The sequence below is a fragment of the Equus asinus genome, chromosome 26, assembly GCF_041296235.1.
Source record: "Equus asinus isolate D_3611 breed Donkey chromosome 26, EquAss-T2T_v2, whole genome shotgun sequence".
Lineage (NCBI taxonomy): Eukaryota > Metazoa > Chordata > Mammalia > Perissodactyla > Equidae > Equus > Equus asinus.
This window is the reverse complement of record NC_091815.1, coordinates 30,006,990-30,034,110: the sequence shown is the minus strand read 5'-3', so window position 1 is coordinate 30,034,110 and position 27,121 is coordinate 30,006,990. Positions and strand designations below refer to the sequence as shown.

At 59.8% G+C, this 27,121-nt stretch overlaps 1 protein-coding gene across 3 annotated transcripts; it reads right to left on the bottom strand.

The window, feature by feature from the left end:
• Positions 1-262: 262 nt before the first annotated feature.
• On the bottom strand, positions 263-27,121 carry CLPTM1 (CLPTM1 regulator of GABA type A receptor forward trafficking). Of its 3 annotated transcripts, none has more exons than XM_014868292.3 (14): positions 26,734-27,121; positions 20,843-20,955; positions 14,723-14,846; positions 13,567-13,725; positions 11,517-11,634; positions 7,144-7,229; positions 6,333-6,453; positions 5,458-5,702; positions 4,757-4,850; positions 2,618-2,808; positions 2,261-2,356; positions 1,827-1,962; positions 1,089-1,256; positions 263-980 (listed from the first exon to the last, which is right to left on the bottom strand). In XM_014868292.3, exons 1-14 carry the CDS (start codon positions 26,776-26,778, stop codon positions 697-699), a joined length of 1,980 nt encoding a protein of 659 aa, XP_014723778.2. In that variant the 5' UTR covers positions 26,779-27,121; the 3' UTR covers positions 263-696. The 3 variants fall into 3 exon arrangements, with proteins under 3 accessions (XP_014723778.2, XP_070354295.1, XP_014723777.2); XM_070498194.1 differs by having other exon boundaries at positions 26,600-26,884; XM_014868291.3 differs by lacking the exon at positions 26,734-27,121 and adding an exon at positions 26,420-26,554.

Sequence of the window (27,121 nt, the reverse complement as noted above, 5' to 3'; positions counted from 1 at the left end):
CACAGGTGAGGCCGCAGCCTCACAGCCAAGAGCACAGGCCCACGGAGGTCCTGCCAAGCAGCCTCCCCCCCCCGTCTGTGGAGAGAGGACAGGCACAGAGGGCTGCTGGGAAGAGGAAGGCGTGAGGATGAGGCCTGGCCCAGAGGGTCACTGTCCCCACTCTACCGTGTGCCGCACTCTGTAGGTCTCCCTCCCAGGCCCGGAGAGGCACCGGCACCCGCTCTCCGAGGTGGCGGAGGAAGGCAGGCGGGGGGTTGGTGAGTTTAAGTTAAACACCCATATGAATTTATTAAATCCAGACTGTGTTAAAGGGCGGCGGTCTGGGAGGAGGGTGTGGGCCGGGACGGGGGACAAGATGATGGATGCCGTGGGTGTCCCACCGAGGGGCCCCGGCCCCGCCCCTGCCTGGCCCCCGTCGGCAGCGCCACGTTGGCTTCACCATGATTCCCGATGGTGCTGGGCTGGCGGGGCGAGATGGCTAGAAACACAGAGGAACAGACGGACAGACGGCGCCTCCACGAACAACGTGCCTTGGGCTGCCCGGCCCCCACACCACACTGGGCCCTGGCCCGTGGGGGCCTCCCACCCCCGGCCCCATCTGTCCAGGGAAAGGGCGACGGCAGGGAGGCGAGGGGGCCAGGGTGGCGGGGGTGGTGGTCACCAGGAGCTGGAGTGGACGAGGAGGACGAGGAGCGGCTAATCCCTTTTCTTGTCCTCTGCTGGCTTTGGAGGGGCTTCCTGGGGCTCGCTGGCAGAGCTGGCCCCCTGGCTGGGCTTGGCGGGCAGGGGCGTGGGGGCCTCCTCTGTTGCGGGGGCCGTGGGCGTGGCGGGGACGGTTGGGAGGGCCCCTGCTGCTGTCGGGGCCTCGGCCACGGGGGTGGCTGCTGTGGGGGCCTCGCCGCTCATGCCAAACTCGTTCACCCGCGTGGGGTCGACGCGGTAGATCCACCGTTGGTAGAGGTAGATGAAGAAGACCACATCTGGGGGGAACGGGGCGGGGTGAGGGGGGTGGTCCTGGGAGACTGGGCCGAGCCCCCTCCCTCAGACCAGGCCCTGAGTCGGCCTGTGCCCAGCCCTGGGGGCCTCACCGTCCCGCAGGCAGCCGATCCGGTACATGACGGGCATCTTGATGACGAAGGCAAACAGGTCATCGATGAAGGTGTTGAGGGCCTTGTAGGTGAGCATGCGCCAGGGCAGGTGGGCCACGGACTTGAGCTTGTAGTTGATGAAGAGCTGGGGGGTCATGGTGATGAAGCCTGTGGTGGCGAAGGGTCGGCCGTGAGTGGAGGCGTCCGGACCCTGGCCCCTCTGACCGCGTTTCCAGCCTCCCTCCCCTCGCCACTCTGCTCCAGCCAGAGTGGCCTCCCCGCCGCTTCCAGCCCCCAGGCCCATCTGACCTCAGGGCCTCTGCACGTGCTCTGTCCTCTATGACTAGGTCTTTGCATGGCTCCCTCCTTAGCATCTTTCAGGCCCCAGCTGACACATTACCCCCCTAGAGATCTCCCTGACCCCCCTCTACCGTGCACCCCTCTCATCACACGCTGTAACTCGCTGTCTGCTTATTCACTCTGTGGGTCCCCTGAGGACAGGGACTGAAATGCACTGTTCGTGGCCTCATGGAAGCCCTCTCTGACCCCCAGACTGGACCAGGCACACCTTCAAGGCTTGCCACAGGCCACCCCTGCCCACCCTGGGCTGTCCCTGTCTGGGGACAAGTCTGGCTCCCACACTGGGCCGAGAGCAGGAGGGCAGGCCGGGCTGGTGTGATTGCTGCCGTGGCCCCAGCGCGGCCCGCGTGGGCGGGGGGTGTGCTCAGTGCTGCTCACCGAAGGTCAGCAGGAAGCCATAGAGCATGCTGAGCACCCAGGAGTACCAGCCCTTGTGCTCCAGGTACAGGAGACTGTAGACGGCGTAGCAGCCCAGGAGCGGGAAGAGGATCCACGACAGGTACCGGAACGCCATCTGTGGGGCACGGGCGGGTCTGGGACCGGGCACCCCTGCTCCCCACCCTCACTCACCCACACCTGGTCTGGCAGGCCGGCCCGGGGGATTTCCAGGTGGCCCTGGGAACTCTGGCCTCAGCCAGGAAGTATGTATGGCAGGCGGGGGACACTAGAGGGTGTGACATAGGCCATAAAGCGTGGGCCCAACAGGCAGCAGGCAGATGCGCTGGTCCCCCACCCACTGCCCATCCCCTGGTCCCCCAGGAGTGTGCGGGTGCTTGGAGCCTGTCCCGGGGCCCAGGGTGGGGGACACTCACGTCATCATACACTTTGGTCGAGGACTCGACGTACGTGGACTTGTCTTTGAAGGTTGGGCGGGGGAACAGTCCTGCCACCTTGTGCTCCCGGTCCAGCTGTGGACGGGGAGGGAAGCCGTGGTCAGCTGCCGCGCTGGCTCCCGCCCCCCCCAGCCAATTCCAGCCCCTGCCCTTCCCCACTGCTCCCAGTTCCCCTGCCCTCGTGTGACCTGAAAAATCCCCCGGTGTGAAAATCCCCTTGTCCTGGGAGTGTGGCAGGCGTTGGGAAACCCCCAGGGCCAGCTCCAGGGTCTGGCTGGGCCAGACGACCCCCTCCCAACCCCCGTGGCCCCTGGAACAGCATGGCGCTGGCCTTACCCGGACATCCATGACCTTGGTGATCTTCCAGAGGTCGATGAGGACCCCGATGAAGACGCTGACCTGGACCACAAAGTTGGTCTCATTGTCCAGGATATAGAGGAGGACCACGAAAGACTGGAAAACGCCGAAGAAGACGGAGCGCACGGACAGGCCCTCCAGGGACTGCCGGCTGTTCCAGAACTGGATATCTGTGCGTGAGAGGGGGAGGAAGCCAGAAGGTTGCATGCCCATCCTCCTCAGACCCTGGGCCGCGTTGGGCCTGCCGAGGGGAAGGGGTGCACGCTACTCCCCCCGACGAAGAGTCAGCTTCATGGGCACCGCCCGGAGCCCCAGGCAGGAGGACCTCTGCAGTCCTCATGCCAGACCCCCCAGGGTGCAGCCCCTCGACTGGTAGTGACGGTGACGGGACCGCTGCCATATCCCAGGTGCTCACCCCATGCCAGGTGCTAAGACCGGTCAGGGAGCCACTTCCCTGAGGCTGCACAGCCTGGCCTGGCCGAATCTGGACGGAAGCCGGGTCTCTGTGATGCCAGACCTGGGCTGTGCACCCTGGTGCCATGCCACCGCCCCTGGGAGGGAAGATCTGGGACCCATGCTTCGAGACCACCTCCTCCAGCTCGCCACCCTGGAACCGTGAAGGACGGGCCCACGGACGCACTTGGGCCACAAGCAAGGGCCCTGGACACTGGTCTCCAACGGGAGCTCCTTCTGATGTTGCTCCAGGACCCACCACAGGGCCCGGTCTCCCCAGCAGCCAGAGGGGGACACAGTGCTGTTTGACCCTGGCTGGGCTGAGGTCTGGCGCCTGCAGCCACAGGGGCTGACCCATTGCAACGCCTGATAGAGGCGAAGCGAGGCCCGTGACACAGGGCCACTCGCCCGCAGGCTTCCCGAGTTCTGGCACACCTGGCAAGCTCCCCCCACCCCCATCAGACCATCACACCCTGGGGGATCTGAAGGGGACGCTCACAGAACCCCAATCCTGACCGCGAAGAAGGGGTCTGGAGATGGGGTTCTGGTGGGGGTGGGCGGCCCCAAGTACCACCTCACACCGGGGAGGCAGCAAACATGAGTGGGAAGCTGGGCTCACCCAGGCCCACACCCCAGCTGTGTGACCTCAGGTGACTGACTACCTCTTTTGGGCCCTCATTTCTCGTCACGAAAAGAGGCACCCGAGGCAACCTGTTCGCAGTCAGCAGAGCATCTGTGAGCTGGCATGTCCCAGGCACAGCGAGCGTGCCACACACCACAGCTAAAGGACCCCCTCCCTACAGGTGGTGGGCAACACCTGCTGTCCAGTTCTGACATTAGAATTTTCTAGAAGGTAATTCTCAATCATGGCAATATTGTCTTAATAATACTAATAACAGTACTCATTACTACGGCCCCTTCCAGAAGCTGCAGAGCAGCAGGCCTCCGCAGACTGGGGTTCTCTGGGGAAGGGAGAAGGGGCATGAGCGTGGGTGCTGGAGCCGGCTGCCTGGGTCCGATCCTGCCTGGGCCACCTGGGAGCTGGGTGACATGGGCAAGGTGCTAACCCCGAGCCCCCATGGCCTCCCTGGAGTGTGGAGGCAGTGACAGGTGCCCTCGTGGGTTGTGGCTGTGGGGACCCAAGGGGCTAACAGGTTAGGGCACTCACAACAGTGCCTGGCACGTGGCCAGGCCCTGCAATGGCTGCCATCACCACTGTTGGCCTTTGGAACCTAGGAGCCTTCTGGGGACAGGGCTGTCACCTTCCCCCTCGGGTGGGCCCTGTCCAGTCGACCCCGAGGGGCCTCCCTACCAGGCAGCCTGCTGGGCAGGGGGCGGGAGCAAGCGCTGGGGCTTCCCTGCTCCCGGCCTCGGAGTTCCCCGGCCGCTTCCTGGGCTGCTGGCCTGGCTTCTGCCGCGCAGAGCAGCAGGCCGGCCCCACCCAGTGCCGCGCCCGTGGATGGGAGTTTCTGGGCTGGGAGTTTTGAGGCCATTGCCCTCCCCAGCTCACCACTCCTCTGGAGAGTAGGGCCGAGAGACCCCGGTAGGGGGAGGACCTATGGGGATGGAGGGTAAGAGAGAGGGGGCAGGCCCTACCCAGTGCCACGCACCCTCCTGTCCCCAGCCCCCTGCGGCCTCGCAAAGGCCTGAGGGTCCCACCCCTACCGTTCTTGAAGGCCAGGAACTCAAAGACACTGTGGACGATGGACACGATGATGGTGAGCGCCAGTAGGTAGGGGTTGGTCTCTAGGAGGGCAACCTGGGGAGTGGGGGACACGCCTGTGAGCACTGCCGTGCCCTCGCCCGTGGCTGACCAACGCAGCACCTGCATGAGCCGACCCCTCTCTCCTCCCCTGGGAGCCCCAGAGGACCTGTTGATGTTCCCCACAGACCTGACCCCCGGGGCTGCCCAGAGATGGGGAGAGAGTGCTGGCCAGGAGGGGAGTGGGTCAGAGCTGGGCAGACGGGCAGAGAGAGGTGGCCGAGTGACACACAGACAGGGAGGGAGGGAAATGGAGAGAGAAGGGGAGATGGGAGACAGAAACGCATCTCCAAAGACGACCCCAGGCAAGCACACCGGGTCTCAGCTTCACAGACACATGCAGAAGAGGGAGACACTGGAAGATGCTCAAGGACAGTGAGAGGGAGAAGACACGTCAAGCCGGAGCCCAGAGTCCGGGGCAGGAGCAGGGAGGGGCGTGTCCAGACGCAGAGGGCCCGGCCAAGCAAACAGCAAAGCTGACAGAGGCCCACAGACGCCTCGGAGCAGGTCCCCCAGTGAGCCAGGGCCGGAGGCAGGGGGCCCGGGAGGCGGGGGGACCGCGGGCCTCCTCGGCCCAGCAGGGGCCGGGCAGCCGCCGCCTCACCTTCACCGAGTCCTGTTCCTCGTCTGACTGCTCGTACAGCTCGTCGCCCAGGAAGTTCCAGGGTGACTTGGTGCTCTGGGCGGCGTAGAGCTGCCAGCGCCAGAGGGAGAGCGGGCAGAAGGAGACGCGCAGCGGCAGGCTGGCCAGGCTCTCGTTGATGGGGTAGTAGTCCTTCTGCAGGTTCCAGTAGTCGTTGAAGTAGATGATGGGGTAGTAGTCCCCGCTCACCGCGTCGAACTTCACGTCTGCGGGCACACGCGACGCGGCTCTGCTCAGCCCGGGCGGGAGGCCCCGGGGACCCGTGGCGGTGGGGACTCCCTCAGCCTCAGGAACAAAGAGGGCAAATCCAGAGGTCTGCGGGGACCCCATGGGGCCCATCGGACAGACTGGAGGACAGGGGACATTTCTCAGCTGCGCCACGAGGAGCTGAAGGGCCTCCTGCCCTTGGCGGAGGGGACAGGGTAGAAAGGGCTGGGCAGGCCCCAACCGAAGGGGACAGCTGCGGCTCAGCGCCAGCCCACGGCTGCCCTGCGGGTCACCACGTGGCAGGGTTTTGTAAAAGGAGTCGGAAATCTGGGTTTTTAAGTGAGGCTCCCCTGATTTCGAAGTTGGCAACTGATGCGCTGTTCGTGAAAACACCTGTGGGCTGGGTGGGGCTTGTCTGCAGACAGGTTTAGCATATGGTGGTAGGTGCTGGGGTCACCAGTGGGTGTGGCAGGGAGAGGAGGAGAGAAAGGGAAATGTCTGGGGAGGGGTGGGCCAGGGCAGGGACCCTGGGAGGGGTGGAGACCCAGTGAGATCTCTAGGGGGCGAGGGGGGCGAGAGGGGGCGGAGACAAGGAAATGGCGGGTGAGGAGCCCAGGGCAGGGGCTCACACTGGTCCAGGGGGGGAGGCACGCTGCCCTTCACCCACGGCGTGTGGTCGTCCACGATGTTGATGGTGATGTTGGGGTGCCAGTGGGAGATCACCTCCACGGGCCCGTAGTCCTCGGCCCTCTGAGGGGAAATGGGGTTTGGTGGGCCTCAGAGGCACTGCTGGGCTCCCCCTGAGGGCTCCCGTGACAACACGACAGCAGAAGAGCGACCGCTGGCTGAGGGCTCACTGTAGCCAGCCCCCACGCCAGCCTTTACAGATGCGCTGCCCTGGATCCCCCGGGCACCGGACAGCAGAAAACCCAGCCCGCAGATCTGGACGGGACCACAACCCAGGCTGCAAAGTGGGACCTCCACGCTCAGGGACCACCCCTCCTGCCTGGGACCACCTCGAGGAGAGAGCCCAGCTTTTGGTGCCCACCACAGGCAAGCGCCACAGCCACCCGGGAGGACTCCAATGAGAGCCCCACGATGGGGGCCTCGTCCGTGCCGGCTGAGCCCAGGCTCCAAGGCCTGGCTGCCGGCTGTGAGCCCCCGCCCTGCCGCTTCGTGGCTGCGACACTTGGGGCAAGCGCGCCAGGTGCCCACGCCGTCAGTGCTGGCGGTCACACACTCCCCCGAACCTCCCCGCCCCCTCAGAGGGAGCTCCTACTCCTAGCCCCATTCCAAGAGGGAAATCGAGGCTCATGGGCTGAGGCGGCTTTGCCAGGCCCCGCCGTGGCTCAGCAGTCGTGCCAGATGGGAGCTGGGTGGGTGGCCGCGGGGCTGTGAACGGCTGACGCCCCCAGGACCTGACCACGCCTCGGTGCTTACCTTGATCATTTCCGGGTCGGCCTCCGTCTCTCCCGTCAACAGGTTCTTGGTTTTCTGAAACCGCCGGCGCTTGTATTTGTTGATCACTGTTGGGGGAGGCAGGAAGCAGGTGGACATGAGACCTGCTGGTACCTCCGGGGTCTAGATGCCAGACCCCTGCCCACCAACAGCTGCCCCCACTCCTCCACCCACAGCTGACACTGACGGCAGCCGGAAAGCCTGGAGGGCCCTCACCCTGTCCGGCCCCAGGCTCCCATCTTTATAGCAACGCCAACACGCCGAGACTGCCCCGGCAGAAACCCAAGTCATCCTCTGCTAGAATCTGCGGCGTCCACTCCATCAGCCCATCCTGTGGACGCCTCCTCCAGCACATGCCTCAAATCCCACCACTCTTCCCACCAACAGGGCCGGCCACGGCGCCCGCTCCTGGATGACCGTGTCACCTCACTGGCCCCCGTTGGCTGCTCCTGCCCTCTCTGCAGGGCGGCCAGTGGTCCTTTAACCAAGTATCTGACCGTGTCCTCCTGCTGCTTCGGGACCCCAGGTGCCCCTGCTGGCCCTAGCAGGGCGCCTGCGATGCCCACCACAGCCCCTGACCTCTCAGCCCCTGCCACCTCCCACCCACACCTGCCTCACTCCTCTCCTCCAGTATGCCAACCCTGGCCCTTCGGACGTGCTGTGCATCAACCTTGCACTTCCCACCGCGGCTGGAATCTTCCTGGGGGGCTCCTTCTCCCCCTCAAGTCCCTGGTTAAGTGTCCTTCTTCCACGGGGCTCCCCTGCCCCCCCACGGAAGGAGGCACCCGGCCATGCTCCTTGGGACATTTCCCCTTCCTTCACAGCCCTCTGTCGCTCCCCCGCATTCACCACCCGCTGCTGTCTGTTCCCTGCACCAGTCTGTGGAGCCCAGGAGGGGCTGGGCCCGTGTGGACCCCCATGCATCCAGCACAGCAGGGGTCTCCTCACAGGAGGGGCTCAGTGACGACCAGAACACATACACACACACACACACAGGTGGGCTGTGGACAGTTCCGGAGAAGGCCTGGGGCCAGCAATGTGAGAAATACTTCGGGGCTGTGAAACCCCAGCCAAGAGTGGACCTCGCTTCCACTCGCAGAGGCCAGGTGGGCCACGGGCTCTCTGCCACCCTGCCCAGAACCTCGCCAAGACTCGCCAGGAGACGGGGCTGGCGCTTGCATATGCTCCATCTCCCCTCCTCCACCCGGGCCACTTCCCAGCTCTTCCTTATGCTGTGACAAAACTCGGCCTGCCCGTCCTGCCTTCTCCAGCCTGCCCCCGAGGGCCAGGGAGAGATGGGGAAATGGGAAAGGGAGCTGGCCAAGAGCAGGGGCCCTGGGTCACATCCCGTCTCCCATGAGCTGAGGCATGTTGGTGACCATGTCGCTTCCCTGGGCCATGGTCCCTCCTCTGGAGAATGCGGATAAAAGCCCCACCTCTTCATGGTGGGACCATCGTGAAGCAGCTCTGTGTCCCACAGAGCGCAGCCCGGCAGTGTCCCTGCACATCCCACAAACCCCAGGGCCCAGCGCCCTCGCACCCCCTCAGAACCAGGGCTGGGGTCTTCTGGACGCTATGGACAAGCTCACGTTCAAAAACACTTGTGGGCACTGACTTGGGGTTCCAGCCCAGCGCCTGCTGCTCTTACTGCCACCACAAGTCCCATCCCACCACCTCTATCACTAACTCATTTGAGACCTTGCCCCCACGTCCAGGAGAGCAGTAAACAGCTGAGGTCAGGCATACTGGAGAGTAAAGTCCAGGGGGACATGCTCCGCAGCTGGTCCACACCTGGGAGAGCACAGGGAGGGGAGGAGCCGTGCCCACCGGCGCCAGAGGGCCTGGAGGGGGAGGGACAGGAGACAGGCTTTGGCTCAGGGTGGAGAACATTCTGCAGCTTGGCAGCATCCAGATGGGATTACAATATGAGATGGACCTGCCTTCCGTGGGGAGGAAAGAGCCCCCTTTTCTAGGAATTAAAGCTTCTAGAACTGCACCACCCAGCGTGGTGGTCACTGGCCACAGCAGCCCACTGAGCCGGGACAGTGTGGCTGGTCCTGAGATGTGCTGTGAGCGCAATGCACACACCGGATGTGACCCTTAGTGCAGAGGGAGAGAGAATGTGGGAAGCCGTGTTCTCAGACTGATCACACGTTGAATGACAATACGCTGACCTCAATAAAATTATTACTAAGTTTAATTTTATGGGTTCTTTCAGTTTTTTTAATGTGGCCACTAGAACACTTAAAATGACTCTGCGGCTGGTGCCGCGTCTCTAGGGGACAGTGCTGCTCTCGGGACTGGTGACTGGCCCTCGGGGGAGACGGGGGCCTTTCCGATCCCACGCTCTCGTCCTCCGCCCTCCAGTCGGCGGGTGGCCAGCTTGGAGTCCCCGCAAGTCCCTGCTCCAAGGGGTCCCAGCTGTGAGGCCGGGGAGGGAGGCCTGGATGATCCTGGTGGGCTTTTCAGGTACACGGGCTAGACTCTATTTTGCAGACCAGGCCAAGATGTGTCGCATTAACTGTGAACATGACCTTATCACACAGTGACACGGATCACCAAACACAAAACCACAGAAATGATTGGTGTCACTTGGGGGAAATGGGACGCAAGTGAGCAGCCACCCACCTGGGTCACACTCAAGGCAAGCTCTGAGGCCCCGGGCACGTCTAACTCAGACCCGACGAACCCACCTTCGGGGACACACCCCTTCTCCTGCATCTTTGCAGATCTGGCTGCGCGGAAGCCAGCCGGGCGGAGCATCCTGCACAGCACATCCCACACTCACGCAGAACAGCACTCAGCAAACACAGGGGGACCTTTCCAAATTGGTTTTGGGGACCGACATAGGGTCACCAACTTTTTGTTTCCTCCAGTGTAGACGATAACAAAAAAATGATCATCCTCTGAGATATTTTTCTACCAAAAGAAGCAGGAAAGATCTAACCCACAGGAACAGAAGTACATCTGTTGCTGTGCCACACGACAACAGCCGGGGACCTTAACCAAACCCACAGGTGCAGTGACAGAAAGGCGAGGCGGAGCACACGCAGTTCACCGGAGGGGAACGGGGGCTTTCTGAGGGAGCCGTGAGTTTCCAGATCTGCTGAAACGCAAGTACGGTGAGACAGTGGACTCAAGCACAAAGACACTGAGGGAGCAAGAAGACACCCACAACGATTAAACCCACAGAAAACAAGAAGTTGGACAAAGAAGAAAAATAAACTATGTTCACCATGCGGTTCAGATGCAAATAGCCATGTATTCAAAACCACTTTAAACACTGAATGTTAATCTAACCAAATGATATTCCTGTATTGAGATTTTCTCTTCCAGAGCGGCAAGAGATAACGTCCAAGACTGAGAAAGCAAGGATTTGCAGTCTCGCCTCGTTACTGGGAGCCATGGGGATGAAATAGCAGAGAGACAGCTAAGGAGCTGAGGGCAGCTGCTGTGGGGAGAGGGAGCTGCGGGAGGAGGGGCGGGGGGGGGACAGGAGATGAGTTTCGCTGTCTTGTTGAGTTATTTGTATTTTAAACCACATATGTGCAATGAGACATAAAGCTGAAGAAGCTGCCCTGGGCGGAGAAGACCTCAGTGTCAAAGGCCGCATCAGGAGTCGTGCAGGCCAGCCCTGACACAGGGCTTCTCGGGGCTCCCAGTCCCAGGCACTTGTTCATGGATTGGGATTCTCCAGGGGGCACCCAGCGCCAGCCGGCGGCCAGCTAGGAGGAGAGTGGGAGACTTGGTCCAGTTACGCGGTCCTCACCACCCTGCCTCTGGCAAGGAAGGGTGCTGCCCAGAGGCGTACATCTGGGAACGGGGGGCCCACAGCACGGCCATGCACGACCGGCCAATCAGGCCACCCGGGAGCCAGCATCATCCCACAAGACACCCCAGGGCGGGCATCTGTGCAGGCCTGTTCACTGGGCTGGGCTGATACAGACATGATTAGAGATCACGCTGGATCCAACAAGTCCCCAAGGTCCCCCGGATCTCTCTGTTCATTTCTCAATTCGTCGTTCATTCCCAAACTCCTGAGCGGCGTCTCCTACCAGGCCCGGACTGTGTCCCAGACGGCCCCGCCCTTCCCCTTTGGAACTCGTCTCCGGCCCTTCAAAAGCCCCTTTCTCCTCCTGCTCTTTCGAAGCTGATTCCTCTCCCGTCTGCCTGTGGGGGTCCACAGAGACAGACAGGGTGGGAGGGGCTGGAGCCAGCCTGCCTGTCCCAGCCTTGCTGGGCGCAGGCTGCCTTCCCGCCCTTGTGCGCCTGAGATCTGAGGCCCGTCCACTGGCCCAGGGCTCCCAGGATGCCGGCCGCCTGGACGGCGGGTCTGGCTGCGGGGAGGGACTTACTCCGAGACATGTGGACCGTGGCGAGCCGGCGGTACAGGGCCTTCTGCCGGGGGTCTGGGTGGAAACCACTCTTGGTGAAGTAGACGTGGATGTAGATGGAGCCGTTCTGCTGGACGCTCTGCATGGTGGGCCGACGGGGAGAAGAAACAGTGAGGCCCCACGCCGCTGCCCCAGCAACTTCCCCATCCCCAAGTCTCCGGCCGGCGGGCGGGCAGCGTGGCTGAGCGGTTAAAAGCACAACACCAGAGTCAGAGAGATTCGGGTTCGAATCTGCTCTGCACACCCTGGCCGTGTGACCTCAGGCTGAGCCTGTGCCCACCTGCAGGGGGCGGGTGATCAGTGCTGTCCCCACAGCAGTGCTGTGAGGACCACCCAGCACAGACACTGAGCCCAGAGTGGGGCTCAGTGACCATCAGCCCCTGATTCATTCCACAGGGGGACAACGCAGGTCGGCCTGCATGGGCACTGCCCATGGGAACTGCCTGACCCGGCGGGTTCACACACGTGACCCACGTAAGCCTTACGTGGTGGGCCGTGTTACAATCTCCATTTTCTGGATGAGGCGACCAGGGCTCACGCAGAGGGGTGATGGGACGTGCAGCATCAGGGGAGCCGAGCCCAGGGTGTGGGCCCCTGTGCAGCTCTGCCTCTCACCCTGCGTCCCCTCTCCCCTGAGGAGGGGGCCTCTTCCCACCCCACCTGCAGAGACAGGAAACCGAAGCGGCGCGGGGTGGAGGGCCAGGGCCACGCCTGAGCCCTTGGCTGATCCTCGAGCAGAGCTTGGACCCCCCGGCTGCCCCGTGTCCTCCTTCCTTCCCTCTGTGTTAATCACGTTTTCTACATTTCACGTAGCTCTGACATCTTGGGGACCTAGCTGGCCAGGGAAAGCCTGTCCCTCCCAGGGCTCCCTAATTCCTGAAGACAGTTCACAAGGCAGCAGCCTGCCCACATGCCTTTATCCACAAACCAACCAATTCCAGTCTACACCCGAGCCACCCCCTTATCTAACGCTCACAGTGAGATGCCCTGGATGAGCCAGGGCAGGCGCCAGACACTAGAGACCCCTCAAGCCCAGAGCCCGTCACAGTACCCAAACCAGCCTGTCCCAGGCTGATTCCTCTGCCTGCTCTTCCCCTGGAAACCCTGACACGGTCTGCGGCCTTGGCTCTGGCTCCTGACCACACTTGGTGCTTCCCACGTGGCCCGCACGTGTGCTGTGCCCTCTCCTCTCGGGAAATGCAGTAAATTCTCCTTTCAATGGCATTGGCCTTCCCAGGTCGTCCCTCAATCACCTCCATAGATTAAAATCCCGCAGGGACAATGACACACCCTCCTCCCACCCAAAGCTGGAAGGAGGGTTTGATCCAAGTCCTGGGAGCAGCTCCCACTGCCTGGCTCGCTGCCCCCCAGCCTTCCTGGGTCCAAGGAGGGGCCTGAGATCTGGCTGGGAGCACCCCTCAGCATGGGTTATCCTACTTGCTTCAGAAAGACCGCATCCACACCCTGCTTCCATCACCCCCACAGACCAAGACAGACAGAGACACACCCCTCCCCACCAGGAGGCCAAGGAGGAGATCTGCTGGGGATATGAATGAGAGGGCAGCCCCAACACTACGTCAACACTCACCGATTCTGCACCTGGCCCCATGCTGGCCAGAGCTGGGGGCACAGCAGTGACCTAGACGGCTCCAGCCTTACCCTCTAGGCTCACAGTCCCATGGGGAGAGTGACAACTCAGAGTGGGCAGACGTTGGGTGGGAGAGCCCAGAGAGGGCAACTACCTGAGCCTGTGAGTGTGGGAGGGCTTCCTGGAGGAGGCAGGATTTGAACCTGGGGATGCCAGAGTCCAGAGCCAGACAGCCTGAGTTTGAATCTCTCACTAGCTGTGTGACCTTGGGTAAGTCACTTAACCCCTCTGTACCTCAGTTTCCTCATTAGTCAAATGGAGATAACATTTCCCAGTTCCCAGGGTTGCCAGGAGGCTTCCACCAGACGGCCCAGCTTGGTGCCCTGCACAGCCTTGGGGCCAGAAACCAGGAACTGTCCCCACCTGTGGAATGTCGAGCTCGGCGAAGTGCTCGTAGCAGCCGTCTGAGTTCTCGCCGCTGGTCCAGTCGCCATACACAAGGTCGTGTTGCTCCCAGAAGAGCGCTGATGTGGCGTTGAAGTCTGTAAAGTGCTCGTGCTCTGAGATGTACACGTGCAGGTTCTGTCGGGAGGGGAAGAGGGGAGCTGAGGGCTGCTGCTAAGAGCCTCTGAAGGTGGACGGATAAAGAGCAGATGAAGAGCTGTGGTCGTGGTCAAGATATTAAGGAACCATGCTGTGGGGGAGGGGGTGGTGGGGAGAAGAGCAGCAGCTGGTAGAATAAATGTTCTCTTTTCTCATCCTCCCGCCACATCTGTCCTGGTCTGCGTCTGTGACATCTATGAGCAAAACACAACTGAACCACGGCCAGGCTGCCAATTAGAATTTGGAGTGCGACAGCATCAGGATCTCCCTGAATTATCCTCTCCCTTCTCGGCCTCTGACAGCCAGGGCTCCGCCAGCTTATGGATAACACAGTCCAGAGGTGCGGGAGCATCAGCTACTGAGAACACAGGGAGGCGGGAAGCCGGGCCTGAGAACACCCTCCTTTCTCAAGTCCCTGCGGCCACCTTTGTCCAGGGCCCTAGTGGCCTGCTGAACAGAACAGCTGAGCGGTGGTCACCCTGCTGAAGGCCATGAAATCGGAAAGCCCAGAGCTGCAGAGACAGCGAAGGTGGCCGAGGCCTGGAGTCCGCAGCCTCGCTGTGGCCGCTCCCTCGCCCCACCCCGCCCCGCCAGCCTCAGCTCTCTCCCTCCCACTTTCCTGCCATGGCCCCTGCACCCCTCCCTTCGCGACTTTTAGAGCCTGAACGTACTTTTGAAACAAACTACGTATGGACCCTGTTAAGACAGCTCTTAACAAGCCGCGTGGAGCCTCTGGCACCCCTTTCCCCAGAAAGTAGCACCATGAAACCTAGAGAATTTACTTTCTCCTTCCGGGTGTCTCCTGAGTGACTCAGGTTTCAAGGGCTGTGGCGGGACCCAGGATTCCTCAACCCCAGACCTGTTCACAGACCCGCCAGGGACTAGGGCCAGGGTGTGTCCCGATGGCCCCTGTCACTGCCCTGTGCCCTCCCCCGCGCCCTCCTCTCCAGGGGCCGCCTTCCCAGCTGGCGGTTACCATTAAAGTGTCTTTGGGGAACAGGTTGCGGCTGGCGACGCGCGGGGCTCCTCCAGGGCCTGCCTGGTCCTGAGGGGCCGGCCCTCGGCGGAACCAGCTGCTGATGGCCCAGATGATGAAGATCCTGAGGAGGGAAGCAGGGCAGGGTGAGGACCAAGCCTCTTCTCTCCAGCGTGGCTCCACCTGAGCTCCCGCTGACTCGGCGGCGCTGCCAGGGCCTACCCGGGGCTGGTGAGAGGACGGACGCCCCCAAAGGCTGTGTCCGAGGAGCTGCCATTGTGTGCCAGCATGGGGGCCTGGGCTGCCCTGGTCTCCAGGCAGACCCCCACCCCCAGTCCTCCAGGAGCTCCCAGTGGCCACGGGGCTGCAGGGGCTTGGACCCTCGAAACCTCGGGCCTAGGAAACCTAATGTCCCAGTCCCCTGGGATCCCCAAGTGAGAGGATGCTAAGAGTCTGGAATCGAAGCCTTTAGAGGCAGCAGCTCAGGAAGAGCAGCACTTCAGAACTTCGGCTGAAAACTAGAGAAGCGGACAGTAAGTAACGGGTTAGTCTTCACCGTTAGCAGCAACAGGCTGGGGCTTCGGACCAACGCTCCTGCCGGAACCGACTTGGAGAAGCCGGAGAAAAATTAATCCTCTAAGAAAACCCATACTACTTTTACACTTATAATTATACACCATGACGTAATAACAATATATACGGCTCATACGCGTTGTCTTTTATATATTTTTAATCAAGTTTACATGTGAATCTATGTAAATATATATTCTTAAAAGCACTGAAAAACAGACAAGACTGTAAACTTATCACGCAAAAACTGAAGGGGAGATTGGAACCCAGAGAAGCAGGGGAGCACCGGAAGCTTCTTTTGGTGTCTGAGGACACAGGCTAGGTACTTTGATGGTGACAGAAATGCTGGCCCAGGGCCACACGAGCTCACCAAAGACCTACGCCAGGAGAAGCTAAGACCCCACAGGGCTCCGGGCCCAGGACGAGGGGCAGCAGGAGGGGCCTGGCCCTCCCTGGGTGTCACAGACAGGTGGGCGGGGCCAGAGCCCTGAAGGTGGTTCGAGGAGAGCAGGGGGACGATGCCCCATGCCCCGGGCAGCCAGCAGACGCAAAGCAAGTCCTCTCTGCAGGAGATCGTGCACATCCCAGGCCTGAAATTACTCCCGTGACGAATTTTTCACATCTAACGACCAACGCACAGCCCAGGCTAAGCCAGGCACACGAGGAAACAGGCACTGAGTGAGCCCCAGCAGAGGCCAAAACAAAGTCTGCGATGCTCAGAAGCATGGAACGCAGAAGCCTCAGAATCTGTTAGAAAACCTGCGAAAGGTACATCGAGACAGCTTCGGAAGATGCGCACTCAATAACATGACAGGAAAAACAGAAATAAAAACAAAATGACGCTATCTCTGTTAAAACAGAGAGTTTACAGTCATCTTCTCCGTTCACAAAATTGAACAAACACGCTATTAGCCAGTCTGAGGACTGCGAGTGACTTGGGGACAGCTCCGGACACTGTCCCAGGGGACGGGAGATGAAGACGCGCACAGAACGTGGTTCTGCTTTATAACACAGTAATACACTCTGTTAACAACAAAGCTGGCCTGGGGGAGGGGAGGGGGAGTCAGGGTCTAACGGGGACAGGTTCCGCCCAGAGGATGAAGTTCTGGAGGCGGATGGCAGGCATGGCTGCACCACACCGTCAGTGGATTCGTGCCACTGAGCTGCGCACTGAAAAGTGGGCAATGTCATGTTATGTGTGTTTTACTGCAATAAAAAGCCAAAAAAAAAAAAAATCCAACCTGTATACGCACCTTTACACAATAAAGACATAAAAGAGAAAGGTGTGAAATGACAGACGTCAGATTTTAAAGTACATTCCTTTGGCTGGGGGAGGAGGGGACGGCATAGCGTAAGGAAAAACAGAACACAAAACGCCTCAAAACACAAGACTGCCTTACAAACCGTGCATGATACAAACAGCGTGCACGGGGACCCACGTGTAACAGGAACACCACCAACACAGTGACGACGAATGATGGGCATCTCCAGGTGATTTTTACCTTCTGTATGCTTTTCTCTTTGAATTGTTTTTAAATGGGGCAAATAAAAGCCCCCAGACAAAACTGTAGCAAATTGCTGGTTGTTTCCCAATATCCATTCTTCCTCAATAAGAAAACTAAATTTTGGCTGGTGCCCTTGGCCATGCAGAATAAAGATTACAATTCCAGCCTCGCTTACAGCTGAGTGTGGACACGGGGTAAAGTTCTGGTCAATAAAATGGAAAAACAATGTGTTATTTTAGGCTTTTGGGAAGTAGCCTTCAAGAGAAAGAGCACCCCTCCTTGATTTCATCTTCCCTCCTGGAATGTGAATGTGATGGCTAGATCTTTAGCAGCCATTTTTGGCCATGAGGATAAAAGGCAAAATCTAGAAATGGTGGAACAAAATGCAGGAAGGAATCTGGGTCACAGAAGACTGCAGAATCCCGATCTGCCTAGGTCCAGACTGGTACACGAGAGAGAAATAAACTTCTGTTGTGTTAATTCAGGTCTCCCAGATACACGCAGCGGTGTAATTATTAAATGAGACAAGTACTTATTAACTACACATGTGAAAAGCTATATAACAGAGAGGTCAAGTCCTCAGCCTCTAAGCTGCAAATACCTGGATCTGAAGCTGAGCTATGCCACTTAGTGACTGTGTGACCTTGGGCGAGACTCAACCTCTCTGGGCCTCCATTGCCTCAACAGTTAAAATGGAGATAGTAACACTACTGTCTCTCAGGGTTCTTTACAGACACTAAACGCACTGAGAGAGATGCACACACACATACGTAACGAGATGCATACATCTTCTGGAACGGAGCCTGGCACATACTCAGTAAGTGCTTCAGAAGTCTTACCTATTATTGCTGTTATTTTCATCACAGGAAAAAGACAGACAACAAAAACTCCAGCATGGAAAAACATTGTGAGGGAATGCGCGTGCAGGTGGGGTCCCTCCCTACCGAACCCCGAACCCCAGCGAAGGGCAGGCAGGGACTCGTCTCTCCCTGCAGAAGCCAGGGAGCCCTGGGGGCCGGGCTCCCAGGGGCGGGGGCCCAGCTGCGCCACCTGCTGCCTCGCCGAGAAGTCCGTGACGTGGGCGCTGGGGAAGGTTTGAGACCAGCGATCTCCGGGGACCCCAGCGCCGCAAGAGAGGCTCCCACTTTGGAAAATACGCCAAAGGAGAGTGTGGGAGCAGGGACACCCACGAGCAGAGACGCCCTGGCTTAGGGGGTGGTCTGTGGGGGTCCCAACCCCTCTGGACTTCTGGGTGCCCACACGTCAAACGAGGCAGACTGGCCAGGGCTTTTTAGGAGTCCAGCCCCCTAGTCTCCCACAGAACATCTGTGCGTCCCCGTCCACCCACAGTTTTGCGACCCTCTCCGAGGGCCTGTGGACCCCGCCCGCCATCCACACCCCAGGCGGGAAGCCCCGCCCCGGGAGGCCAGCCCGCAGGGGACCAGCCCTCACCTAATGCTTCTCAACGTTCCAGAGCAAGCAAGTAAAAGAGCCTTTCAATCCTCCCTCCCACCCTAAAGAGGTACTACAATCACGGGTTCAGAAAGATTTTGAAGGCATGAAAAGACGTATAATGAAGACTCTCCCTCGGACCCCGTCCATTTATCCGCCCAGTTGCCACCCTGCCCCCACTCCAGGTAACCACTGGTATAATTGGAAGATGTGCTGAAAACCACAGACCTGCCCTCTACCCACAAAAGGCCATTCCAAGGAGTTCAGAGACCCCTGAAACCAACCCTGAACCCCCTTGTAAGAAGCCCAGACGCGATGGTCTCGGGCCCCCCGGCCTGCTGTCTGGTGCTGCCGGTTCCAAGGAAGGAAAGTGGCGGCACTGTGGGGGCTTAACCACGTCCACGGGAAGGAAGCTCCCCACGCAGCGAGGCGGAGATCGCGCAGACACATTCTTAATGAGAAAAGCCAAGGTGCAGAACTGTGTAAGAGGCTGCCTCTTATGTAAAAATGAAGGGAAAGATAAAAATAATCTTTATTCATAGCTGCTTAAAGCATGACAAAAAGAAACCGATATATAAGAAAATTCTAGGTCCTTCTTGGACCCGGGGGAGGAGTGGGACAGGGTTCCATGGCTGAAGAAGCTTGGGGTCCACATCAGGAATGACCCCAGGTGTCCACACTGAGCAGTGGGACTTTCCTTCCTGCACGGCTGTGCGATCCTCTTGGAGGACAGCAGGCGGGCGGGCCTGTCCCTGACCGGAATGTGATTGGTGACCATGTCGGGAATTGTGGGCTATTTTTTAGTGTTTCTCTTTAGAACATACTTTCTAAGCTTTTTTTACGTTGAACAACAAAAGCAATCACGGCCAACTCTGGGGCTGTGCGGGCTCCCGCGTCCCCTGTTGGCAGATTCTCTCGACATCATTTCGGTGACCTGTGAGCTGGCAGGAGTCCTATCTCTGAGGTGGAAACTCAGGCACGAGGGGCGGTCACCTGACTGGTCACACAGCTCAGAGGTCAGAGCAGGCCTGTGCTGTTACATACTGGTTGACAGCCCCCTGTCCCTCAAATTTCTGGAGCTGATCCCCTTTTGTGGACAAGCAGGCTGTTCCCCATTCTTCTCTATTTTGAAAGCTGTGTGTGAGCATCCTTAAATAATCCCGTTAAGGCCAGTTACAGGTATGTTTCTGGGAGAGCCACCAAGATGGCACACTGCTTTATACTCTTACGTATTGTTTGAACTGTTTTATCTTCTACAACAAGCACATAACATCTATGAGTTTAGGGAAAATACTAATAAGACGGCACAGAAGAGACGAGTAGCCGCCCCAGAAACCAACCTCCCCTTCTTCCTCAGCAACAGAAGCCCTGCTCTGCAGCCTGGTGCTCCGTTTCCCAGAACCCAGACCACACTTCCCAGGCTCCCTTGCAGCAGGCCATCGCTGTGGGAAGATGTTCCAGGCAAGGGGAGGACTCTTTTAAACATCTCTGCCCTGGAATTCTTTACGGCACATAACTGGAAGAAGTGACTGCCTAACTGCCTGGCCTGGCCTCTTGACCGTTTTGTTAACACCGCTCCAGAAAGAGAAAGAAATGTCCACTTGGCAGAGAGGTGAACGAAGGCCCAGAGCAGAGGTGGGGACCGCACCAGGTCTAGGCAGACAGGGACAGAACTCGGCACCAGTATGTCCCCTGCCCCACACAGTGTCTCCCCAGGGCGTCCGTCAGGGGCCGGGCTTTGAGAAAGCAGGCCCTGCGCTTCCACCGCCCAGGAACGGCCAAGTGAGTCCACACGCGCACAGATCACCACGAGCCTGTCACAAAAGGACGCGCTGTGTCACTCACTTATCTGAGGTCCCTGGACAGCAGAAGGCACAGAGACAGAAAGAAGAAGGTGTTGTTGGGGGCTGGGGAGAGCGCGATGAAGACTCAGTGTCTAACGGGGACGGAGTTTGAGTTTGGGAAGATGGAAAAGTTCCGGAGACGGATGGGGGTGGTGGCTGCACAACGATGTCAACGTGCTAAACGGTACACCTGAACACAGCTCAAGGGGTAAGTTTTCTGTAATGTGGATGTTGTGGCTGAACTGTGTCCCCCCAAATTCACCTGCCAGAGTCCTAGCCCTTGGTGCCTCGGTGGCTGCCTTTGGAGACAGGGCCTTTAAAGCGGTGACTAAGGTCCTACGGGTGGGCCCGAACCCAGTGACTGGTGTGGTTCTAAGAAGAGATGATCAGGACACAGACGCACACAGAGGGACCACGCGAGGACCCCGGGAGCAGACGGCCGCCGATCTACAGGCCAAGGGGAAGGGCCTCAGGAGAAAGCAGCCCTGCTGACAGGCGGCTCCCAGCCTCCAGGACTGCGAGGAGATGCACTGCTGCTGTTCAGGCCGCCCGGTCTGTGCTGTCCGCCCCAGCGGCCCCAGCAAGCGGACACAGTCTACTTCACCACAATGCAAAAATTCTATCATAGAAAAAAAGGCCGCCACCGATACGGCACGGACGGCTGTGCTCAGTGACGGTTTCCTGGCTGCTGCACGCTCTTCTTACCTGAATGCTTTTCAGGGAACCAAAGCAAAGCCCCGTCTGCTCACCTGAACAGCACGCCTTTGATGATCTGCCAGGCGTTGGGTGCTGGCTGGGGCGGTGGGTTCTGGGGCTGGGTCTCTGCCGGCGCGTCCCTCCCGATGCTGCCATTGCTGGTCACCTGCCGGGGACAGAGCTGGGGTGAGCAGGGAGGAGGCGACCTGAGGCACTGGGGCTGTCCCAGGCACTACCGTGCACCCCGGCCCAGCGCAGGGCTGAGCACAGGGGGTGCCTGACCAGTAACTGGAGAAGGGATAAAAAACAGCACCTAGGAAGGGGCGTGAGACCTCTTCCTTCAAGAGGAAGACACCCTGCCAGCACCTACTTGGTGCTGGGGACACGGGTGACTGAGATCCTGGGCTACCCTCCTGAGGCCCACAGATCAGAGGTGAAGCCGGACCCATCCCCAGACAGGGATGACCCAGAGTGGGCAGGGCTGGGATGCAGGAGCCCAGAGGGGGCACCTGGTCCAGCCTGGGAGGCAGGATGGACTTCCTGGAGGAGGGGACGTCGGAGGTGAGCCCTAAAACATAACCAGCTGGCCAGTGCAGAGAACACAATGAGGGAAGCAGAGGGTAGAAGGGAAGCTGAGAGACATGGGCTGACTCTGAGGACCGGCCATTGCTGGCTCCCTGGGGCCGGAGCCCAGGACGCAGGAGACAGTTACTGGGGACAAGGCAGAAGGTGCCAGAGCCTGCAAGGCTTGGGTTTCTCCCTCCCTGGGCAAACAGTTCCTGAGGCCTCCTCTGCGGCCAGCCCTGTGTGGGGCCCATCCCTCCAGGGGCTCCTGAGTCAGCAGGTGAGACGGATACAGAAAAACACAGCCAGAGCCAGAGCTGCGCTCCCGCGAGCCTCAGCGGAGGCACGGGCAGTGGACGCGGCACAGCCTCCCCGGGCGGCCAGAACTACGGACGTCTCCAACCGGCAGCCAGGCAAACGGGGGCTCAGGGAATCTAAGTCACTTGTCCCAGTCACTCAAGAAGGGTGGCGGCAGCAAGGTGACGGGGGTGGGCAGGCCGGGGAGGCAGGCGGGGCTTCCCGGAGGAAGACTCCTCAGTCAGACGCTCGGCAGCACAATTTCATGATGTCAGGCCTGGAACATTCTCCCAATTCTTCCATTCTTCCTGCCCTTCTCCTTGCTCCTGCTGGCTCCCTGGTCCTCCCAGCTCTGTCCCCTCACCCCACTGCCTTCAAGAGGCAGGACCAGGACCGTCACGTCCGTTAGGTAGGAGCATCACCCAGCACAGGGCCAGCACAGAGCAGAGGCTCCACAGACACCTGTGGAATCAACAAATGCTCCCTGAAGGGCCCCCCGGGCACTAGCCCACCCAATCCACTCCCCTCCGGGCCTCCACTGCCCCGCCCCAAGCCTACTCCTCTGCAAAGTCTTCTGTCAGCCTCAAACACCCCGGGGGGCAGGGACAGAGGTCCCCCCCACCCAGCCAGATGGGGCTGCCACGGAGCAGAGGCCAGTGTTTGTCAAATGTGTCACTTGTCACCTCCTGCCCCTTCACCAGCAAGAGCTCTTTCTTGCCATCCCCCAAAGTGTGAGGCAGCACCGTGGTAAAAGGTGGGGACTGTGGGATCTGATAGACCTAGGCTGCGGGTCCCTCAGTTCCCGGCTGTGAGACCCTGGGCCTGTCACTTCCCCTCTCTGACGCAAGGGCCACGTTGTGAAGATATCGGTATGTTTTAGACAGCAAAGACTTCCTTCGGGTGTTGGAAAAATATTTCCTGAGCACCTACTGTGCGCCAGGCCCTGTGCTAGGTGGTGCCTCCCAGAGCTCAGGGCCTAGAGGGAAACACGCCTGCAGAACAGTCAACAGGACCATTAAAGATGGAAAACAGGCAAAGTGGTCTGGAGGAAACAAGCAGGGCAGATGACGGCCACCAGGGCGGGGGACAGGGACCCACTTGGACTGGGCGGTGGGGGCGGCCTCCCCGAGAAGCTGTCAGACGTGTGGGTGAAGGGCCTACTGGGAGACAGAAAGGTGGAGGGAAGGGGCTGGCCAGGTTAGACAGGCCCAGGGTCCCCTCGCTCAGGGCTGGCCTCCCTCCTGGAAGCTCTGGGGGGCCGAGTAAGGGTTTCCAGCAGGTCTGAGCTGATTCTGGGTCAAGAAACGGAAGTTTAAGGCCAGGCCGGGATTTGAACCCAGGTCTGGCTGACTCCCAGGTCTGCTGTCTTAGCTGCAGTGGTGGACAGGCTGGCAGGAAGCCCTCCCAGGGAAATGCAAACGAAACCCACAGCGAGCCGCCCCTTCAGGAGGATGGCCGTAACCCAAAAGACGACAGTCGCAAGTGCGGCTGAGGGTGTGGAGAAACTGAAGGGCTGCACACGGCTCGTGGGAAGAAGGGAGCCACTGCTTTGAAAACGACGGCAGATCTTTAGCAAGTTCAATGTGCCCTTGCTGCCCAAACCAGCAACCCGACTCGTAGGTCTCTACCGGGAGAAACAAGAACGGACGTCCTCACAAAAGCTTATACGCAAAGGTGCTGAGGGGAAGGCAGGGCTTCCAGACTGGACGGGGGTGGCGGCTCCGCACAACTACATAAAGGTGCCAAAAGCCACTGAACTCTCTCCTGACAACAGGTGAATGTCATGGTATCAAAACTATACCTCGATAAACAGGTAACTTTCCCGTGGCCCTCCTTCCTTCGGAGTAAAGGCCAAGTCCTCACCATGGCCCCCTCCCTGCCTCTCTGCTCTCACCCACCTCCCCTCGCTGACTGGCTCCAGCCACAACAGCCTCCTGGCTGTTTCTTCATCACAGCAGGCACTTCCCACCTCAGGGCCTTTGCAGGGGCTGTTCCCTTTACCTGAAAGGCTTTCCCCCCATGTATCTGCATGTCTCCCTCTCTCATCTCCTTCGAGTCTTTGTTCAAAAGCCGCCTCCTCAGAGAGGCCTTCCCAGACTACCTCCAGAGAGGCCTTCCCAGACTACCTCGTTGAAATTGCAACCCTCCCACCCACCCTTCACTTCCTAGCCCCCTCCCCGGCTCTATTTCTGTCCATGGCACTTATTGCCATCTGACCTGCTACATATTTTCACTTATCCTCCTCACTATCCCTGTGGGTTCTCCTCCCTGCCACACCCACGCCCACGCCCAGCCCTCAACTAGGACGTGAGCCCCAAGCGGGAAGGACCTCTGTTCTGTTCCCGGGTGTACCCGCAGCATCAGCATGGGGCCTAGCATGCAGTGGGGACTCAACACACAGTAGCTGAAGGAATGAATGGGAGAGCTATGGACCCTGTGTCTGAGCCCCCAGCCAAAGGAAGAGCAGGCTGGCTGGAGCCTGAGACTCAGGGTCTGCCCACTCTGGGCTAGGCCCTGGAGGCCAGGCGAGGGTGGTGGCGGCTGTGGACACAGCACTGACCAAGACACAGTTCCTGCTCTTGAACCCACATGTCCAACCTCACACACAATCCCCAGGAACACCCACTAAGGGGCTCAGGAAGCAGCTGAGACCAGGAGGCCGGGCCGGGGCTGGGAGTGTGAAGACAGGCTTTCCAGCACGTCCTGAGGGCCAGGGTCCACCATGGGAATTCCACCTCAGCCTGGCTTCTGCCTCAAGAGCCATCCATCCCACAAACACTGAGCACGGCTCTGTGCCAGGTCTCGGGCCAGGCGGTGCTGGGGACACAGGGGTGACCAAGACAGTTTCAGTTCTGCCCTCCAGGGGCTCCCAGTCAAGTGGACAGACAGTGACAACCCAGAGTGGGCAGCACTGGGGCACGGGAGCCCAGGGGGCTGTGGAAGCCCTGATCCAGTCTGAGAGGGTCAGAGAGGGCTTCCTAGGGAGGGACATCTGAGATGCACAGGACCAGTAAGGATCAACCAGATAAAGAAGCAAGAAACACGTGCAAAGCCTGGGGAAAGAGATAGCGGGCACACTCTCGGAAAGAAGAGAGGCTCGGGGCGGCTGATGCTTCTCTCGGCCAGGGGTCCTCCAGCGGGGGCAATTCTGCCCCCCAGGGGACATTTAACAACATCTGCAGACATTTTTGGTTGTCACAACTGGGGAGGGGTGTGTGCGCTACCGACATCTAGCGTGTAGGGCCCAGGGATGCTGCTAAACATCCTACAATGCATGGGACAGCGCCCACAGGGAAGAATTATCTAACCTAAGATGTCAACAGCGCCGAGGTTCAAGCAAAGTCAGATCACCCGAGGCCTTGATCTGCTAAAGTGTTTGTACTTTATCCTCAAGGCAAACGAGTAAGTCTGGAACAGTTTTAAGCAGAGGTGGGAAAAGAGATGATGGGGGGGGTGTCTCTGGAAGCTCAGGGCTCCCTGAGCCCCAGACTCTCTGATCACCCCCCCCCCCACCACCACCGAGTCACAGAGGGAAGACCTCAGTAAGACTGGGAAGCCCCTGGAGACACGGACTGAGTCTTCATTCCAGCACTAACTCAATAGACATTTCCTGAGGCCGCCCCTGGTTGAAGATGCTGAACCAGGTATGTTGGGCTCTGTCACGCAAACTTCATCCTGGGGTCCTCCCCAGGTGACATTACTTGCCCCTCCTCTGGGCTCCCTCAGTCCTGGGCACAGACTTCTGGCACCACCCTAGCCATCCAGGATGCTAACTCTTTGCATGTCAGCCTTCTCTCCCACTCCACTGATGGCAGGGACATGGCTGGAGCTGTCTTTGTGGCCCATCCTACGGCTGGCCCTCCTGTCCAACCCCTCCATTCACCACTGGAGAAATGAAGGCCCAAAGAGGGGGAGCCACTTGCCGAGGTCACGCAGAAAGTCAGCTCCATCCTCCCTTCCCAAGCTGCCCTCCTCTCCCTGTGCTGCCTCCCACATGTCAGCGACATCCCAGTGGGTGGGTCGACAGCACCTTGCTGTCACTTTGTGGATTCCCTAAACACTGGAAGGGTGGCTGCCTGAACTCGTACGTTCTGCAGCCTCAGTTTAGTAGAGAGGGCAATGGGTCAGAAGTCATCAGCACCTGAACTAACCCCCATAGGACTCGTTTATGCCAAAAGCACACCCATCGCTGGCCTGACCCCGGGGTTAGCAATGCCTGGTAACTTCCACACGGAATGGATCCCAAACCCAACCCGGGTGACCTTCTGCAAGTGCCTTAGTGTCGCCGTTCCTCGGATTCCCATCTGTAAAATGGGTCTGTTGGCCTCCACAGCCCGTGCCCTTACCCACGATGATAACCTGACTTCCCCAGAGCTAGAAAACTCCCAATTAATCAAGCACTGCCCACACCCCAGGCACCGCGAGCCCGACCACCCTAGGAACGGTCCTGGAGCCTGGAACCGCGGAGTCGAGAACCCGGGGAGCCTGGGTACAGGTCTGCGCCCCACCACGCCACTGTCTCCCGCCTCGAGCAACGAGGCTGGTGGCCGCCTAGCGCGAGCGTGCAGGGGACCCGGCGCGCAACAGGGCCCCGCTCCCCGCACTGTCCGGCCTCCCGGGCCGCCCGGCCTCGCCTGGGCCCGGCATTCAAGGTCCCTCTGGGCAAGGAGCCCCCGATGCATGGGATTCCGCGAAAAAGGGCAGGACACGCCCCGTGGGAGGCCCACCGGGTGGGGAAGAACCCCTCAGGCCCTTCTCGGCCTCCGTACCTGACCGGAGCCGCCTCCCCCGGCCGCCACCACGGCGCTGCCGGCCCCGTCCGCCTCCTGCGCCGCCGCCATCTTCCCGCTCTGGGTCCCCGCCCCCGCCGCCAGCCCCGCCCCGACCCCGACAGCGCCAGCGTGATCGCGCGAGATTTCACAGTTGGCCCGACGCGTCGGCCACCGTACCGGCAAGAGCGCCTCAGCCACGCCTCTCGGGAGAGCCGCTTCCGGCTATGAAAGAGCCAACCCAGCCACCGTACGCCCCCTCCCCACCGCAGCCCTTTTGTTTTCATCTAGTAGAAACGCTGCCTGCTCCGTACTCTCAGGACTCTCTCGTCAACATATGCGCTTCCTACAGGCTCCATTTCTTCTGCCTGCTGGAATAAACCCTTATCTTTCAGCTATATGAGCCTTCGAGGCGATCCTGTTCTCTTTGTCCCGCCGATTCTTCATGTCCTTCCGGTTCATGCTTCTTGATCTTTCCCGGCCACCGTAACGCTTGAAAGCGTTCTGCTCCACCACGCCCCTCTTGCGTTAAAGGAGCCTTCCTGGTTGCCGTACCCAGGTTCGGGGAGCAGGGCTTTGGGCCAATAGCCCCGCCTTGTGACCCCTGGTCTGGTCCCCTGACCAGTCCCTTAGGTGATAGTCTTTCTGTGCCTTCCGAGTTACTATTCCAGGGTTCTCACGGCCACCACCTCTCTCTCACCT